A 17,401-nucleotide genomic window follows, 5' to 3' on the forward strand; every position below is an offset into this window, starting at 1 on the left:
AGGACACGCCCCCAAAGGGAGTAGCCAGGCCTGGGGCCGCTCTCACCTTCGCGCGGGTCTCCGAGACCTGTCCCTTCCAGCATCACCTCGTTTCAGCGTTTCACCTCACTTCTTAGCTGGAAATGTTACCCTGCTTCCTCCTTGCGCCTGTCCCGAGCTGTGTGGGCCCTGGGGACACGGACCAACGCTGCAAAGTGACGAGAGGTTACGACGGGCAAAGTCCCTTCAGAAACTATCGCGGAGCGCTGGGAGTGGAGTTGGTTCATGTCCGAGGGCCAGGGGAGAACTTGACAGGGGGGCGACCGGTTGAAGCCAGCAAGGGGGGGGGGGCACGGGGCGCCAGGCCAGACTCTGGTCCCCCTCCTACGGACTGGGTTTACTGACTACGACTTGGTGTCAGGGTCGCGGGGAAGAAATTCCCGAAGGAAAGCCCAGCGCGACCCATCCCCAGAACTCCGCCAGGGGGCGTCCGGAGCCCTTCTTCGACTCCCTGCCCTAAATGAGTCACAACCCTGGCCAGTCTTGGGCAGCACCCTCTTGGGGTGGGATGAAACACCCCATGCGGCCAAGCACCCTGCCTGACACCCTACCCTGCATCACGGATGCAGCGCCGGACACTGACAGTGTTTAGCGACATACTAGCAGCATTGCCCATTCCAAAGGCCCTCTGGGTTCCAGACCAAGGGAAGGGCCGAGGCGCGGATTTAGGACGCTTCCCAGCCCTTCAGGAGCTTGAGGTTTATAGGTTTTTTTTTTCTGAGTGATTTTGCAGTAATCACATATGACCCTTGGGCGGGAAGGAGCTCTAATTTCTTTACCCTCCCCTATCACTGTCCCGTGTGCCAGTGGGGGGCCCTGTAGCACCGGAATTGTAGGGAAGATGAAATCACCCCAAGTAAAAGTGAGTCACTTTAACGAAACAGATTGCTCACACTCCAGGTAGTAAAGATAGCTGATGCCTTGTCTCTCCTCTCCTGGCCCTCTAGGAGTCTCTGTGGAGCCTTCCTGGAGAGGCTGAGAGGGCTCCCTGGACCCGAACCTGGAGGGAGGGGTTGAGTCAGCCTGATCGCCCTCTTCTCCCTGTTGGCCTCCTTCCCTTCTTACGCCCTGGCTGGGTGCCCGCAGCCTCACCTTGCAGCCTCTCAGGACCCTGCCTGCTAGGATGGGAGCCACTGCTTGGGTTTTGGCTCTGCGGGGTTGGCCATGATGGAGCAGATTGCCTTCGTGAAGTGGTGAGGCACCTGGTCACGAGTAGAGGATCCCTTCCAGCATATGGACATCACCCTCTCCTTTGATTTTCACCTCCTCTCTCTCAGGTCTCAGAAACCTAGCCCCTAGGGCCCTTGTGGAGTGTGTTAGTCTCTTGAGCCACAAGTGTCCCCACTCAGAGACTGGCTCCCTGCCTGCCTCAGTCTACCGATAGCATCCTCCTTCCTGACCCCTCCATTTGCCTGCTGGTATGGGAAAGCCTGATCTTGGGCCCTCAGTTTTCCCATTTATAAATTGTCTACATGTTCTAAGCTGGGGACTGGCTAGCCACCTCCTTATGCCTCAATTTCCCCTGAGACACATCCCTTGTTTCACAGGGGCTGCTATGCCATCTTCCAGACCCATCAGCTAAGGCTCTAAGGAGAACTTGCCCTGGGAACAACCACCTGTCATAGGCTAGCAGTAGGTCAGAGGTTAGGCCACGAGGGAAATCAGCTAGGGAAGCCCCTTCCAAAGGTGGGGTAGGGACCAGGAGGAGTCAAATTCGGCTCCTGTCAGACTCCCCACAGCACAGCGGGGAAAGTGAGGCCTGGAGTAGCACCAGCTGGCCTGGGCGCCCAACACCAGGACTCTTAGACCTCAGGCTCTCCCGATCCTAGGAAGGACTGGGTCTCCGAGCCTCCAGCCCTAGCGGGACCAGCCCTTACCCTCCACCTCCCCCACCCTGGCCGCGGCCTCTGCCGGGAGAGTTTAGAACAAAAGGCGTGTGGGGCGGGGCCGGGGCGGGGCGAAGGCTATAAGGGGCGGTGGCCCGGCGCGGCCCAGCAGGCTCAGCAGCCCCGGGGCGGATGGCTCGGGCCGCCCGGCTCCGCGGCGCGGCCCCGCGCGCTCTCCTGCTCCCGCTACTGCTGTTGTTGCTCCCGCCGCCGCAGCTGCTGGCCCGGGACCCACGGCCCCGGGTGAGTGCCTGGAGCTGGTCGGCCGCTCCTCGCCGAGGGGGTGCCGGGCACGCGGGCTGGGCCCAGTGACCGAGCTGGACCCGGACCCACGGGGGCGCCCGGGTGGCCTGGAGCGGCACGTTACCCGAAACGCTTTCTGGGTCCCTATGGACGTGAAAGATAGTGAACTTCCCGTCCCTGGAGGTGTGCAAGTGGAGCCTGCGCCGGGATTGCTCAGGCTGGTGAGGCGGGACTCTGCGCTAGACGCACGCCCCCTCCCAGCGTGGGGACCTGCTCCTCGGCTCCCCAGCTGCAGAAGCTGGGTTGTTTCCTGGACCAGGTAGCAGAGGGAGTGGTTACAGGGCCTCCTATTCTTCGCGAGGACAAAGCCTCAGGCTGGTGTCAGCCTCCCGGTGTGTGGCCTCGGTGAGCACACCTCCACGGGTGCAGTGAGCTGGAGGATTAAAGAAGAGCTGGGAGGACAGCACTGCCCTGGGGCAAATGGGGTCTGAGCCCAGAAGAGGTGGCTCCAACTGGGAACCTACAAGTGGCAAGTTTGGGAGGTGTGAAGCCAGTGTGAGAGCTGTGGTGTGTGTGTGTGCGCGCACACACACGCGTGTGTTTATGACAGAGAAAGAAAGAAGAACCGAAAGTGGGCGGCTGAGACCCTCAGAAAGGAAGGGGCTGGGAAGAGAAAGGGAAGAGAGAAGACGGTCCATGTGAGAAGGCAGCAGAGTGAGTAGAGGAAGGACAGTCGTGGGGTGTTGTGTGACAGCCTGTGTGTGCCCAGTACCCTCCCCTCCAGCTTGGGGCCTTGAGGGACCAATCACAAGGGTGGCCACGCAGAACCTGGGCAGCTGCAAGCCCACAAGCCCCCTGGATCTCAGCTGAAGCATACAGACCGCCCAGGTAGGGATGGGAGCATTAGGAGGTGTGCCAGGCAGGAGTCGTGAGACCATCTGGAGGAGGGAGATCTGACCAGCCTGGGCCCCTCTCTCCAGTCACACCAGCTCTACCCTGGCCAGCTTGCCCCATCCTGGCTATGGGAGCAAAAGAGGACAGGATGGGTCGGTTAGGGAAAGGAGGTACCTCAGTCCCAAGGCTCTGCCTCTTCCCCAACTCTTCTCACTCCCTTTGAACTTGGGAGAGTCAGAAATCACCCTGGGTAGCCAGTTGACCTCACAGGTTCAGGAATTAGAGAGATCTGGGCTTAAACCTGGTGCCCTAGGTGAGACCTCTTGTGTCTTAGGATCCCACCCCTCAGTCTTGGCGGGTGGGTGGGGGATAACAGGGCACTGAGGATTAAATGAGGTAATGGGAGGAGAGGGCACAACCAGTCACTCTGGAGACACAATGTCACCTCTGGCTGCCACTTTGACACTTGTGCAACGTCAGTTGGGGCCAGGTTTGAGCTGGGCTGTTGTCTGTCACTCTGCAGATATGCAGGGAGCATTTGGGGTCGCCTTCAACGTGTTTATCCCCAGGCTGCCATCACAGGGGCCAGGAAAGCTCTGTAAATATTTATCCATCCCAGTTCACAGCTTTCAGGGTTGATGAAAGCCCTGCAGTCCTGTAGGACAGAGGCTGCGTTTGTTCCTGGAGCCAGCAGGGACTGGGGTGGGGAGAAGATTAGGTTCAATGTGGGGCAGTTGGTGGACCTGCCTATTGCCTGGCTGCACAACTTGGGCAGGTTGCTTGACTTCTCTGAGCCTCAGAGGGGCATGGTGCTGCATAGAATGGTGTAGTGATGCTCCCCATTCTTTCTCACAGCCTAACAAAGTGCCCTCCCATCAGGGTCGCCTCCTACCAACAGCAGAAGGCAGAGCCGTCTTTATTAGTTATCCCCGTTGGACCAATAGCAAACTGAGGCTCAGAGAGGGGCAAAACTAACCTGGCCTTACCCAGCAGTTTCCTGGCTTGGGGTCCTTTATCCAAGGCCTTCCGTTTTCTGGATTGGAAGTTGCCCAGGCACTGACCCCAAGCCTCTATCTAGCTCAGCCAGGAGACTGAGTCAGCTGAGAAGTTCCTTGTATGTTTGAGGCTGTGATTTGGTGCCCCGCAAGAGGAAGGCAGGGTGAGTGAGCTCAGTGCCCACCACAGGGCAGGCCAAGGAAGGCTCCTGGCCTAGGAGGAGGAGGAGGAGGGAAGGCATCGAAAGAAGAAACACTTCTCAGGAACGTGGGTTTTGGAGACAGGCCAAGAGCTGAGGAGGTAGGGGGAGGGGGGCCTTGTGGGTAGAAGAAGCATGGGCCCCAGGTCTAGGTCCAGCTCTCTTCTGACTTACTGTGTGACCCTGGGCAAAGTCCTTGACCTCTCTGGGCTCTCTTTCTTCCTCTGAGAAATGTGGTGGTGTCTGCTACCCAACCCTCCCGTAGATGAGACCAGGCATGGTCTGTGCCCACCACCCCACCTCACAGAATCCCAGCAGCCTTGGGAGAACCAAGCACACCGGTCTTAGGGATCTGAAAGGGGCTCTGGGCCAGGACTTTCAGTTAGGGTGTCTGACCCCAGGCCAGAAAAGGCTCATAAAGATGAAGTGTAGGATGTCAGCAGGGCAGGGAGCATGTGTCCCATCCCAGTAATGGGGAAACTGAGGCCAAGAGCCATTAAATGATGGCTCCAGAAAACAAATACTGGAAAGTACCGCTGGCTGGAGACCTTGATTCTAGGGCCTCCTGCTCACTCACTCTCCAAGACCAATGAATGTGACATGGACAGTGAGCATGAACCTCTGGCTTTCTGGGAGACCCTGCACAAGTCAGTCTTCTCTGGGCCTGCAAGCTACCTTTGCTAGCTGCAATTCCTGTTTATGATGTAGTCTGGGAACTTTGGGGGAGCAGGACACGAGGTGGGTGGTGGAAGCTGTAGCATGTGTGGTGAGAGCAGATTTCCAGGTGTGGGAGGGGAGGACCCACAGGGGCAAGGGGGTGGGCCAGGCAAGAGGCTCTTCTCTGTGCCAGATGCTGCAGTGGGCACCAGGGAGGGAGGTTATTCAGCCCTCTGCTGTAGTACCTTCCCCCTTTGACAGAGAAGTCAAAGCTAAAAAGAGGGCAGGGACTTGGCCAGGGGCACTCTATCCAGGGTGAGCATGGCCTAGAACTGGCCCTTCTGAATCTCAGACTGTGACTCTTGCTGTTGGACTGAGAGTGCCATGATCCAGCGGTCTGGGCAAGGACCTGTCATGCCTCATGGGGGCAGGAGAGGAAGGTATGGTGTGTGTGTCCATTACCTACCCTCCCTCCATGGCTGGCTGGTCCAGGCCTCACTGCAGGGCAGAGGAGATAAGGGATTTCTGCTTACAGGCGTAAATAGAGCTGGTCAGCTGGGCTCTGGGCTACTTGGGGATCCCAGGGGACAACCCAGTCTTACCCTTTCCAGGATTGGGGGAAGGAATCTGTTTATCTAGGAAGTCAAGGGGGCAGTGTGGGGAGGAGAAAGGGCAGGCTCTTATGGCTAGGCACACAGACTTGGGGTCCATATCCTCAATGGGAGACCTCACATATATATCATCCCCACCTTATTGGGGGTGTGGGGGTAGAGGTTCAAAGAGCTGACAGAGTGCCCAGGAAAGTAGCAGGTGCTTAATAATTTCCCATTCCTTCTCTTCTGTCACCAAAGTGAGGGCAGCCTGGATCCCTCCTCCAGGGGAAGGGTGGCTCCAGCCTGAAGAGCACAGCAGAGGTAGCAGGTAGGGAGTGGGTTGTGAGCACAGACAGCCTACCACCAGTCAGCTGTTACCTGGGCTAGTTGCTTAACTTCTCTGGGTTCTGTTTTCTCATCTGAGAAATGGGGGATAATGACAGTAGAGTTAGTGAGAGGTACCATCAGGGGCTAAGAGCATGTCTGTGGAACTGTTGGTAGGGTCCTGGATACAGGTGAACTGCAAGAGTGAGAAGTACTTAACTAGCAGTAAGTCCAATATCAACAGGAACCCACAACCCAGTGAGGCTGGGCTCTGCCAGGTAACTAACCATTCAATAAGCAAGTTCTGAAATCAGAAAGCTGGTCCAGGGTTTTTTCTCATATCTCAGGTAGCTGTGCCCCTGGGTGTTCAGAAGACCCCTTTCTAGTGGGGTGTTCTTAGGGTTGAGTCTGGGTGACTCTGAGAGGTTGAGTTATTAGTGGCCCTGGAATTGAGAGACTAGGGGCACTGGGACAAGGATCAGAGCCCTGGGACGCCTACTGCCTGGGAGAGCTGCCAGAGGCTAAGGGCGAGGGTGGGGCCTGGGTGACCTGGCTCCCACCCCAAATATGGCTGTGGGGGAGGCCCCAACCACCCAGACCAGTCAGCCCCAGACCAGGCAGGCACTTAGTCTCTAGCCAATGGTACAGCTCCATGCCTCTCCAGCTTTGCAAAGTATCCCGAAACTACCTTCTGATTCCTGCCTGGACACCAGATTCCTCACCTGGCTCCGCCATGCCCTTGCTGTGTGATCTTGAAGGGTCTCCCCACCTCTCTGAGCTTGTGCTTTTTTCAAGTGTGAAAACTGTGACCTCTGCCCTGGATGTTGCAGGGGGTGGGAGCTCTGTGTTAGAATCCCCATCTGCGGTGCTGGGGCTCCAGTCTGGCCCCAGGGCTGGGTGGGGCTGGGCATCTGGGAATTGTCTGTCTCCCCCTGCCCAAGCATGGCCCAACACTGGGGAGGTATCATCCCCATTTGTCAGGTGAGCAAACCAAGGCTGTGCCACAGGGCTGCAGACCCACACTGGGGTGTGGCAGTGTTGGGGGCCCTGGGCAGGAGCCTGCTTAGGTAATTGGAGAGGGTAGAGTTGGGGGGCGGAGTGGAGGAAGGAAGAAAAGGAGGCAAAAAAGCTTTGCTGGGGTGGGAGGGGTGGGGACCAGTAGGGGGAGCAGGAGGAGCTTGCTTGGCCTTTCCTTGAAAGCTTTGTGGGATCCATTCCTGGGTGTGTGTGGAGTCAGGGGCTGCATCCCCACCCAGACCTTACTGGCCCAAGTGGCTGGACAGACAGCCCAGGCCCTCCAGGAAGACACAGGAAATCTGAGCCAGTCCATGACAAAGGGCCCTGTTGTGTGATGGCTGGCACACCCCTTCTCTTGCCCTCAGTTTGCCCATCTGCAAGGTGGGCCAGGTTGAGCATGAGTATGCTGATGGGCCATGAGGTCCCAAGGCCTGATCAGGCCTTCACATCCTCTCTCCTGCCCAGGATGCACCCCGCCGCCATGTGAGGAGGGGGCCACAGTCCTGGCATGAAGCTGCTCCCAGCAGCCTGGCACCTGCCCCTACCGCCCAGGAGACTCTCCAGCCAGCAAGCAGCCCCAGACCTCCCCGCTGCGGTGTGCCTGACCCACCCGATGGGCTGAGTGCCCGCAACCGACAAAAGCGGTTTGTGCTATCAGGCGGGCGCTGGGAGAAAACAGACCTCACCTACAGGTAGGGGCCAGTGGCTGTGGGAGCAGGCTCTAGACCTACCTGTGTGTCTGTGTGTGAACTGCCACCCTCACACTTGCTTCTTGAGACACGTGCTAGAGCCAGATCTCTGTGGTTAATAGACCTGTGTGTCCACCGACCCCTGAGCCATCCATGGACCAACTCACTAAACCCCAACTTAGATGCACACGCAGACAACACCCCACCATAGCCATGCCTTCCCACATCAGAGGGGCAGTAGCTCTGTCAACACACAAAAAGTCTCAGCACACACCTGGTGGCTCCATTGACATGTGGGGCGGGGGGCCTTCAGTCACCCAGGCAACCCCTACTGGGGACATAGTAAGCACCAGGCCTGCCCTGGGACTCTGTGGTAAACGAGGGAAACATGGCCGGTCCTCTCGGCATTAACCACATCATTGTTCAGACCTACCATCATAGCTTGGGGTCCATGCCGATGGGAATAGTGGTGAGTGAGCAAGTAATACTGGGAGTGATGTGGAAGGTCAGACTTGTCCTACAGGTGGAGAGCTGGCCTGGGATGGATGGCATGTGACAGATGGTGTGGTGTCACACAGATTGGAGCTCAGAAATATCCTGGGTGGGGAACTGAAAACCAAGACTGGGGTGAAAGGGCAAGGTCTCCACACAGTGAGTGGCACCATCAGGTCTAGAAGGTGGGTCTTGGAGCTCCTGGTCCTGCATTCTTTCCACCAAATGCAGACACCTGTGTGTACCAAAGGCCATACAAACCCACACAGAGATGTTCCCATGTGGACGAGGGACCATAGCTGAGGCCCAGAGCACACTTGGCACGTGTCCCATGTGCATGCATCCCCACTGAGCATCCAGGGGCAACTCCGGGTCCAACAGCCATCAGGGGACTGTCCCAAGCAAGGCCCAGACCCCTCCTCCTTCCCCCAGGATCCTCCGGTTCCCCTGGCAGCTGGTACGGGAGCAGGTGCGGCAGACGGTGGCAGAGGCCCTACAAGTGTGGAGCGAGGTGACGCCACTTACCTTCACCGAGGTCCATGAGGGCCATGCTGACATCATGATTGATTTTACCAGGTGAACCAGTTACCTAAGACTCCTCTGGGAACTAGCCCCACCTGTCAGTAGCCACTGACTCTGCCCACCCACCCATAGGTACTGGCATGGAGACAACCTGCCATTTGATGGACCTGGGGGCATCCTGGCTCATGCCTTTTTTCCCAAGACTCACCGAGAAGGAGATGTCCACTTTGACTATGACGAGACCTGGACTATCGGGAACAACCAGGGTATGGGCTGGGGACCCATTTTCCAGATGGGGCAACTACAGATAGTAGAGAATGGGGATAAGTCCTTGACCTGGGCTCTGGAGTTTGAGTGTTTTCTGGTGGGAGGTTTGGGGATTGCTGGGCTATTCTCCCTTTTTCAGGCACAGACCTTCTGCAGGTGGCAGCCCACGAATTTGGCCATGTGCTGGGGCTGCAGCACACGACAGCTGCTAAGGCACTTATGTCCCCTTTCTACACATTCCGCTACCCATTGAGTCTTAGCCCAGATGACCGCAGGGGCATCCAGCACCTCTACGGCCAACCCCGGCCAGCCCCCACCTCTAGGCCCCCAGCTGTGGGCCCTCAGGCTGGGGTGGACGACAACGAGATTGCCCCGCTGGAGGTGAGGCCCTGCTCCCAGCTCCCTTCACTCTTTGGCCTCTGTGGCTCCAATGTGGGCTCTTGCTCAGCCTTTCTCTCCCACACCAGCCGGAAGTGCCACCAGATGCCTGCGAGATCACCTTTGATGCAGTCTCCACCATCCGTGGCGAGCTCTTCTTCTTCAAAGTGGGCTTTGTGTGGCGGCTGCGTGGGGGCCGGCTGCAGCCTGGCTACCCTGCACTGGCTTCTCGTCACTGGCAGGGACTGCCCAGCCCTGTGGATGCAGCCTTTGAAGATTCCCAGGGCCACATCTGGTTCTTCCAAGGTGAGGGGGACTGGGGTTCATGCTCAGGAGACTTCAGGAGCCAGGAATATCATGGCCCAGGGTAGGGACAGCCAGGCAGACATGATGGGCAGTGTCAAGGGAGAGTATGACTCACTTCTCTGGGCACAGCTGGGAGGCTCCCAGAGGAGGTGGCTCTCAAGATGGGAGCAGGATAGAAGGCATTGCACAGTGGACTGTGCATCTATGCATTCAACCCTCAAAGCCATCCTAGGGGGTATGTGTGATCAGTACGCCTGTTCTAGAGATGAGATCTCTGGGAAGTACAGGTGGTACAGTGACTCATTAAAGGCACAGTTTGGAAAAGGCAGAGCAGGGATATGATCTCATTCTGGCAACCCCAGAGCCCGTGCTGTTAACTTTCAACTGGGAGAGACAAGAGCCTGAAGCATTCTAGGTGGCAGGGACTTCATCAAGAGAGGCCCAAGCCTGCTATGGCAAGGATGGGGCCCAGGGAATGATCTGAAGCACTTGTCACAAGGAACCAAATGCCAGGGGAAGAATCGAGAGCTCAGGAGGTTTCCTTCCTGTTTAGAATAACCTTCCACATGCAGTAGCTCCCAGAGCATGTATCACCCAAACTTGTCCTTACTGGCACTAACTTCCCTCTGGGGATAAGGGTGCTGAGTGGGATTTCTGGCCCGAGTGTTTTATGGACAAGGAAACTGACACCGGGAAAGTCTGGCGGTGGTGTTGGCCAGGTAGGTCCATGGTGGCCAGGTACAGTGGTTGGGCAGCTCCATTGCAGCCTTCCCTCTCTGGCAGGCACTCAGTACTGGGTATACAATGGTGAGAAGCCAGTCCTGGGCCCTTCACCCCTCTCTGAGCTGGGGCTGCAGGGGCCCCCCATCCAGGCTGCCTTGGCCTGGGGCCCTGAGAAGAACAAGATCTACTTCTTCCGAGATGGAGACTACTGGCGCTTCCACCTTAGCACCCGCCGTGTGGACAACCCTGTGCCCCGCCGGGTGACTGACTGGCGAGGAGTGCCCTCTGAGATTGACGCCGCCTTCCAGGATGCTGATGGTGCGTTGAGGGGGGGGAGAGGAGTGGCTGGTACAAGTGGTGTAAGAGCCACATCTCCTACCTGGTGGTAGCTGGGCATTAGCTCCTCATCACGGGTCCTTTGTCCACCCTCCTCCTTGTGCCAGGGCAAGGCCAGGCCCCCATACTGCAGATGGGAATACTGAGGGCTAGAGAGGTGCCAGGACTTGCCCAGGTCTCTCAGTATAGCTGGTAAAATAATAGCTGCTGCACACTGAGGACCGATGATGTTCTAGGCACAGTGCTAAGCTCCTTATGTCTCATGCAGTTCTCAGAACAGCCCTCTGACATAATACTTGTTGTGAACCCAGTTTCCAGAGGGGCAAACAGAAGTTCACGTAATGAGGTCCCTAACTGGACCACTTAGATGGACAGTGGGGAGCCAGACCTCCCACCCAGGCAGTCCCTGCTCCTAACCACTGAACTGGCCTACTATCTTGAAGGACTAGAGTGGGACTTGCAGTCCAGTACTTTTTCCCCCATACCCTGAGGCTTGCTTCTGTGTTCTCCCCCATCAGGACCTACTGGGAGAGTAGTCCTGTGGTAGCTCTGGGGCTCTGGGTCACCTGCATGGCCCACCTTGCCTCAGGATGCTGGTCTATAGTCTGGCTGGCAGGTACAGGAATAGAACTGACATGGGGGTGGGGTGGGGTGGGGTGAGGGGAGGGAGACTTGCTTTCCTGAGAGGTAGGAGTTGAGTTTCTGAGGCTCCAGGCATCTGTCAAGCTGGAATGATAGCCCAGATCAGATCTTGGGACAGGTAGTACTCCAAGGGATTGAAGGTTCCAGAAAAGTCACCCTGGGGCCTGCAGGTTTCAAGAAACACAACAGTGGTCAAGCCCTGAGAATCTGACTTCCTCCTGTGCCTGTCCCTGGGCACACCTTGACTGGCAGGTGCAGGGCCCAGTGTCCACTCACCCAGGTCTGACCCTCCTCTCTCCTCAGGCTATGCCTACTTTCTGCGAGGTCGCCTCTATTGGAAGTTCGACCCTGTGAAGGTGAAGGCCCTGGAGGGCTTTCCCCGCCTCGTGGGCCCTGACTTCTTCGGCTGTACCGAGCCTGCCAACACTTTCCGCTAACTGACTTGGATGCCCTCAGCGCTCCTGACTCCTGCCAGGCCACTGATATTGGATAGAGACCAGTGGCCATCCTTGTGGCTGTGGGTACCAGGCACAGGATGGAGCCTGTGTTTCCTCAGGAGGGTAGGGAGGGGCTGCTGTCACCTTGACAACTGCAGGGAGGGCCACGCAGGTCGTGGTCACCTGCCAGCAACTGCTTTGGACTAGGCGAGAAGACTCTGGCATTACTTGAGGGTGAGGGTGGTCTCAGGCCAGCCCTACCCAACCTGTGCAGGTCACAGTCAAAGCCTTCTGCCCTCAGTTTCTATACTTATCCCTCAGGGTAGCACCTCAGCAGGGCTGGGGGAGCTGAAGCCCTCATTCCCTCCCTGCTGTGAGGTTCCTGCAGGGTGCTGGCATAGGGGGGCCAGGGGCACCACTGCCTTCTACCTTTTCTTGAGAGGTCAGCTCTGGGCAGGTGCTTGGATCTGGCTGCTTTCTAGTTGGTGATCCTAGGGATATGTTCCCCAGGATCCAGGCCAAAAGGTCCAGAGTCAGCTGGGGATGGGAGTGCTTCCTGCTGGAGACCCGGGCCCTTGAAGCCCCAACATACCTCAATCCTGTCTTGGGCTAGATCCTTCCCAGCCCTCATCCCAGCACTGGGATCCTCCAAAATCATGTAAATGTGTGTACAGTGTGTACAAAGCCTTTTTTTTTTTTTTTTTTCTACTGAGTACTGTCATTAAATATGGTTATTTTCTACTTGCCTGCCTGGGTTCTTTCTGTAACTATGAGGCCAGAAGGGGGGAAGAGCTGGGGACCTGGGAGCCAACTCAGCACCTGCTGTGTCCTGGTCACAGCCTACTCCCACCCACCCAAGCTTCTGGTCCTTGGGGCTGGATGCAGTGCCATGGCTCCTCTTGCTCCATTCCTCCATCTAGCCTGGTGGGACTGGAGTGGCTTTGTAATTGATTCCCTGCTTCCCCGCTGGCCCCTCAACATCCTCCACCAAGTGGTGGCCACTTTATCTGGTCATGCCACACCGCAGTTTTGATCCTAAAATACTTTGTTTCTCACTGCTGTCAGGACAGGAACAAAACTCATGGTCACCACAGCTGACCCCACCTAACTCTCAAGGGTCTCCTTGCCCTGCCCCCCAGCCCCATGTGTATCTTCTTCATAGTAGCACCTATCACAGCTGCAATTTTATTAGACTGAACCATATGAAACTGTCAGCAGCGGGCCGTTTTTGATCTGCTGCATTGTGCAACCAAACACGGATGCTTTGATGCTTTCATTATTGTTAGCCCCAGTCCTGGCTGTAAGCTCTGCAGGGCAGGCTTATCTAGTTTTGCTCAGCACCCCACGGCTGCACTTGCTGTAGACACAGAGTGCAGAGTTAAGGAAGAGTGCAGAGAAATGGAGAAGTTTCCCTCCCCTCTAGCTCACCGATGCCCCAGCCAAACCAAATGCCACCTGGGCCTTGGAATCCTGCCAAGCCTGGGGAGCCTTTGCCCATGCCAACCCCTCACCCAGTGTTGCCATTCTGCCCATCTCCACAGCCGCAGGAACACCTGTGGGCCTGGAACCGGGGTATCTGTTCCTAGGATCCCTCTTATCTACTCAACTACACTGCGTGTTTCGGGTGGTGAAACTGAGGCACAGGTAGCTCTGGCCTCCTCTTGGCCTCAGGCCTCGTTTTGCTCCTCCTCCACTGGGCTGAGTTCTAGTCCCAGCTGTGAGGCTGGAAAAATCACCGCTTGAGTCAGGGCCTCTGTTGCTATTTCTGTCCGTGAGAAATTCTTCGGAGTACCTCCACTAGGGAAGCAGTCTGGAAGAAACGGGTCGCGGTTCCTTTAAGCGGCCCGAAGGGGCGCTCTCCGGCCTTTTGTTAGGGAGGCGGTGGCGCGCGCGTCAGCGTCAACGCCCGCGCTTGCGCACTGAGGGCGGCCTGGTCCTTTGCGGCGGCGGCTGAAGAGCCCGGAGGCGGCTCTAGCACCTGATCTGTCCGCCCTTCGCCGCCCGGTCTCGGCTGTTCTCGGCTCGGCAAGGCTCGGCTCCTCCTCAGTCCTCCCGATCCCTTGCAGCTCGGCCTCGGCCGCCCGCCTCCGCCGCCGAAATGATGATGATGGCGCTGAGCAAGACCTTCGGGCAGAAGCCCGTCAAGTTCCAGCTAGAAGACGACGGAGAATTCTACATGATCGGCTCTGAGGTAGCCCGCCGCGCGTCCTCACCCTCCCCAGCCTCGGCCCCGCGGGAGCCTCGGGGCGGGTCTGCTTGCCGGGAGCGCGCGTCTCCATTCATCGCGGCGGGCGGGCGCGTGCGCGCGTTGCGTCAGGGCGGGGTGGGGCCTGTCTGGCTCCGCCCCGCGCACGTCGGCTGTCTGGGATTACTTACTCATTTTGTCTTGGTGGGGGTCGCCCATTGCTGCCAGGGCTTAGGGCACTGCGAGGAGCCACTGGTTCCATCCTGAGTTGGTACAGCTCCAGCCAGCCGCAGAGAAACGGGATGTTTCGGTTAGCCCCTGGGGCGCCTGGAGGAGAGATTTTGGAAGCTTCGCTTGTATCCCTCCTCCACTGCTGCGTTTGGGATCGTGAAATCTCAGATTGAAAACATGGGGTTTACTGATGTCTCATCTCGCAAAGTGTTGGTTGCTGTTACTTACCAATGAGGAAATAGGGAGGAGGATGGATATCCTGTTTTGGGTGGCTAAGGCCCCAGTCCCTGAGCTAGATCAGTTCAGAACCAGTTGACGCTTTGGCTATCTTGAATTTAACTCAGAATTATGAGGAAAGGATTCTAAATATCTTTGATTCTTGACCAGAAGTGACAGCATTTTTATGAGTCAGCTGAACAGCTGATTTTAGGAAAACCCTACACCTCGTCCTTCAAAGGGGAGTTTGTACTAAGTCTACTGTTTTTCCAGGTTGCTTCAAACTACCCCTTTTTGATCCAAAAGCAATCCCCAGCTAGTGTATATTCCTTTTTTTTTTTTTTTTTTAATTGTGGGATATGCAGTTCAGATGTGCAAATACCAAGCTGTAGAGTCTTTCCTGTATAATGAGGTAAGTGCCAATCCTGGAGAGCTAAAGCAGTTTCAGAATGCCCAGCGTTGTCTTTCCTTGTAGTGGTGTTCAGTATCCTATGCCAACGTTTCATTCTTTTTTTTTTTTTAATAGTTTTTTTTCTCCCCTTCACAACTGAACATAGCATGAATGAATGACCCCCTGTGGTTCCTGACTTGTTTTAGTTGGATCAGGTTAGGATACCACTGTTGTCAGTAGTATCAGGACTTTAGTGTTTCCGTTTTTCACCAATTTTTATAAAACAAAAAGGGCAGGATGCAATACGTTTTTCATGTTATGACATAAATGCTGCTCTTCAGATATTACCGGGGAAGTGGAGTCAGTGCCTATCCATGTGCCACAGCTTGGAATCATCCTCATTGACCAGTAGGAAGCTGCCTAAATGTAGGATAGAAGGCACTTGAGGAGTTCCCAAATGATACTGGGCAGATTGTTTAAAGAAGCCTTTAACCGATCTAATGGACAGGAAAAGCAGTCAGTTTGGCTTTGACTTTCAGTGGGTGCTACTTTTGAGAAGGAAGCTTTCATTTCTTAGGTGGAGTATATTGAGAGGGAGCATGTAGCCAGATGGGAAGAAGAGCTGTCTGTATCCTGGTAACTTTTTTCATGTGTGGAAGATGCTTAGACTTGATGGCCTCAAGATCTTCCCCGTAACATGCCTTCGTTTCTAGAAGGCTAATTGCAGTCTTCTCTTTCAGCCCTGTTGAGTAAGAACAATTGTCCTGAGACCCAGTCTATAGAGTCCCACATGGGAGAGGGGAGAGACATCTACTCTCTTGGGCCAGGCTGAACCTCTGGAGGTCTGAGAAGGGTTCAAGATCAGGAGGCTGACTCTTGATAACCAGAAGCTCCTGTGACAGCGTTGGGTGGTGGATGGCCTGCAGGTCCCTTTCCCTTGGAAAACAGGCACCATATTCAGAGAGGTGGGTCAGCCATAGCAACACATCCAGTGCCCCCATGCCACATCTGTGGAGCAGCTTTGGGAAGGCATTGTGTGATTGCAGCAAGTGCGTGTGTCACTCTTCTCCCCCCATCTGCAGGCAGCTGTGTTCACTAAGCCAGAGTCACAGAGCTGAGAGGACCCTAAGAAATCCCCAGGTTCACACCTTCATTTTACATTTGGGAAACAGGTCCAGAGAGGGCATAGGTTGGTTTGGGGGAAACCCAGGAAGGCAAGCTCCAGTCTCCAAAGTTCAGGGGTCTTGGGAAGGATCTAGGCGTCCTGGAGCACTATAGGACCTGCGATAAGTTTATTTATTTGAGAGACAGAGTGTGTGTGAGCAGGGGAGGGGCAGAGAGAGAGAGAGAAGGAGAGAGAGAATCCCAAGCCTGATGTGGGCTCGAACTCAGCAAAGCCTGAGATCGTGACCTGAGCCAAAATCAATAGTTGGACAGTTAACCCACTGAGCCACCCAGGCACCCCTGTGGCCATTCTTCTGTTAGGCTGTTCAGCAGCTCTGGTTGTCGACCATAAAAATCTTTGATTCATGAAAAATGGAGAAACACATTTAATAAACATACTGTGCTGGGTAGGTAAATGGGAAAAATAATAGAAATGGTGCTTCGTGGGGCAAAGTTCAGAATTGCTCAGCATTTGACAGGTGAGTAAGGAGACCCAGAAAAGGGAGGTGATTCCCAGTCACAGGTGGAACCAGCACGTGGCACCCAGTCCACTGGCTGTCCTTTGCCATGTGGTCATTTTGACTCGAGTGGTCATTTTTGCAATGTCAGTGAAATAATTGAGTTTCTTTATAAAAACTTTGAGACTAGGTTTCTTTTCATTAAAGAAGTTATACTTTGAGTATCTGTTATAGATAAACCGAAGCTATTGTTTGAGGCAATAGTGATTTATATAGCAATCTGGTGATTGCCAGTAAGTGTTTTTTAAACTCTCGGAAAATTCTTTTGGTGTTCCTGGTTTGAGTTTGTTACTAAACAAAGCAACAGGGGCCATGGGGGAAATTATCCTACATCTGTCTAAAATTAAAAGACCTTTTTGGTGTTTATGGCATCATAAAAATATCAAAGTCTTGTTCTTAAGATAAAAGAAAGTCAAAGGGGCCTTACATTTCTGGAAAGTGTTCGGGATCCTTAGTTTAAAGTCAGAATCACTTTGAGCGTCTCAGTGAGCTCTGGGGGTCTGCCCCAGAAGCTCCTGGTCAGGCCTTTTGGAACTTAGCCCTGTCGTTAGGATGCAGATGGTACTGCCCCCGCCTAGAGAGGCAGATGTGGGCCAGATGTGCACTGCTATTGAACCCTTGATGTCAGCAGAATGTGTTTCTATGGCTGCAGAAAGCCTGGTGCCTGGAGGCCAGCTTGTGCTCTGTTACTCGGTCGGCAGAGCCTCTGCACCAGGACCCTCCCTTTCTGCATCAAGATGTGACCCTCATAATGAGCCTTCTTGCTTTACCCATAGGTGGGAAACTACCTCCGTATGTTCCGAGGTTCTCTGTACAAGAGATACCCCTCACTCTGGAGGCGACTAGCCACTGTGGAAGAGAGGAAGAAAATAGTTGCATCGTCACATGGTAAAAAAACAAAACCTAACACTAAGGGTGCGTCTTCACGAGGGTTTGTAAACCTGTTTCAAAACCACTCGCTTATGTCATGAAGTTAAAACGTTTTCACTCCAGAGTGTCTTCACTGCAGCCCTGACCTTAGCGTGGCAGGAGCACGTGAGGGGCAGAGTCGCTGCA

The 17,401-nt window shown here is 55.3% G+C and overlaps 2 protein-coding genes and 1 long non-coding RNA gene across 6 annotated transcripts in view; 2 read left to right on the forward strand and 1 right to left on the reverse strand.

The window, feature by feature from the left end:
- Window positions 1–40: 40 nt before the first annotated feature.
- Window positions 41–11,529, reverse strand: LOC144613855 (uncharacterized). 2 transcript variants are annotated; one of them, XR_013551304.2, is made up of 5 exons: window positions 10,605–11,529; window positions 8,760–8,852; window positions 1,132–1,241; window positions 933–1,039; window positions 41–187 (listed from the first exon to the last, which is right to left on the reverse strand). It is a non-coding gene; the product is annotated as an uncharacterized LOC144613855 (long non-coding RNA). The 2 variants fall into 2 exon arrangements; XR_013551303.2 differs by lacking the exon at window positions 1,132–1,241.
- Window positions 2,007–12,381, forward strand: MMP11 (matrix metallopeptidase 11). The gene is made up of 8 exons (XM_060613109.3): window positions 2,007–2,168; window positions 7,314–7,540; window positions 8,462–8,605; window positions 8,684–8,817; window positions 8,958–9,199; window positions 9,286–9,502; window positions 10,286–10,543; window positions 11,507–12,381. The coding sequence occupies exons 1-8, from the start codon at window positions 2,058–2,060 to the stop codon at window positions 11,638–11,640; spliced, it is 1,467 nt and encodes a 488-aa protein (XP_060469092.3). The 5' UTR covers window positions 2,007–2,057; the 3' UTR covers window positions 11,641–12,381.
- Window positions 12,382–13,565: 1,184 nt separating this feature from the next.
- SMARCB1 (SWI/SNF related BAF chromatin remodeling complex subunit B1) overlaps window positions 13,566–17,401 on the forward strand; it is a 34,304-nt gene continuing 30,468 nt past the window's right edge. Inside the window, exons 1-2 of one of the 3 annotated variants that reach the window (XM_060613112.2) lie at window positions 13,566–13,831; window positions 17,122–17,260. In XM_060613112.2, the coding sequence (XP_060469095.1) occupies window positions 13,739–13,831; window positions 17,122–17,260 (232 nt within the window). In that variant the 5' untranslated portion in view covers window positions 13,566–13,738. Of the gene's footprint in view, window positions 13,832–14,627; window positions 14,685–17,121; window positions 17,261–17,401 lie in introns of those variants that run through there. The other 2 variants (XM_060613114.2, XM_078435476.1) reach the window with 2 other exon arrangements.

This window comes from Panthera onca, chromosome D3 (assembly GCF_046562875.1).
Source record: "Panthera onca isolate mPanOnc1 chromosome D3, mPanOnc1 haplotype 2, whole genome shotgun sequence".
In the NCBI taxonomy this organism is placed as follows: Eukaryota; Metazoa; Chordata; class Mammalia; order Carnivora; family Felidae; genus Panthera; species Panthera onca.

What these genes read in the sequence shown, in the direction of transcription:
- MMP11 (XM_060613109.3), top strand. Translation starts at nt 2,058, where the DNA reads ATGGCTCGGGCCGCCCGGCTCCGCGGCGCGGCCCCGCGCGCTCTCCTG. An exon ending in CCCGGGACCCACGGCCCCGG is followed by an intron (nt 2,169 to 7,313) that starts GTGAGTGCCTGG and finishes TCTCCTGCCCAG; the next exon opens with GATGCACCCCGCCGCCATGT. An exon ending in ACGAGATTGCCCCGCTGGAG is followed by an intron (nt 9,200 to 9,285) that starts GTGAGGCCCTGC and finishes CTCCCACACCAG; the next exon opens with CCGGAAGTGCCACCAGATGC.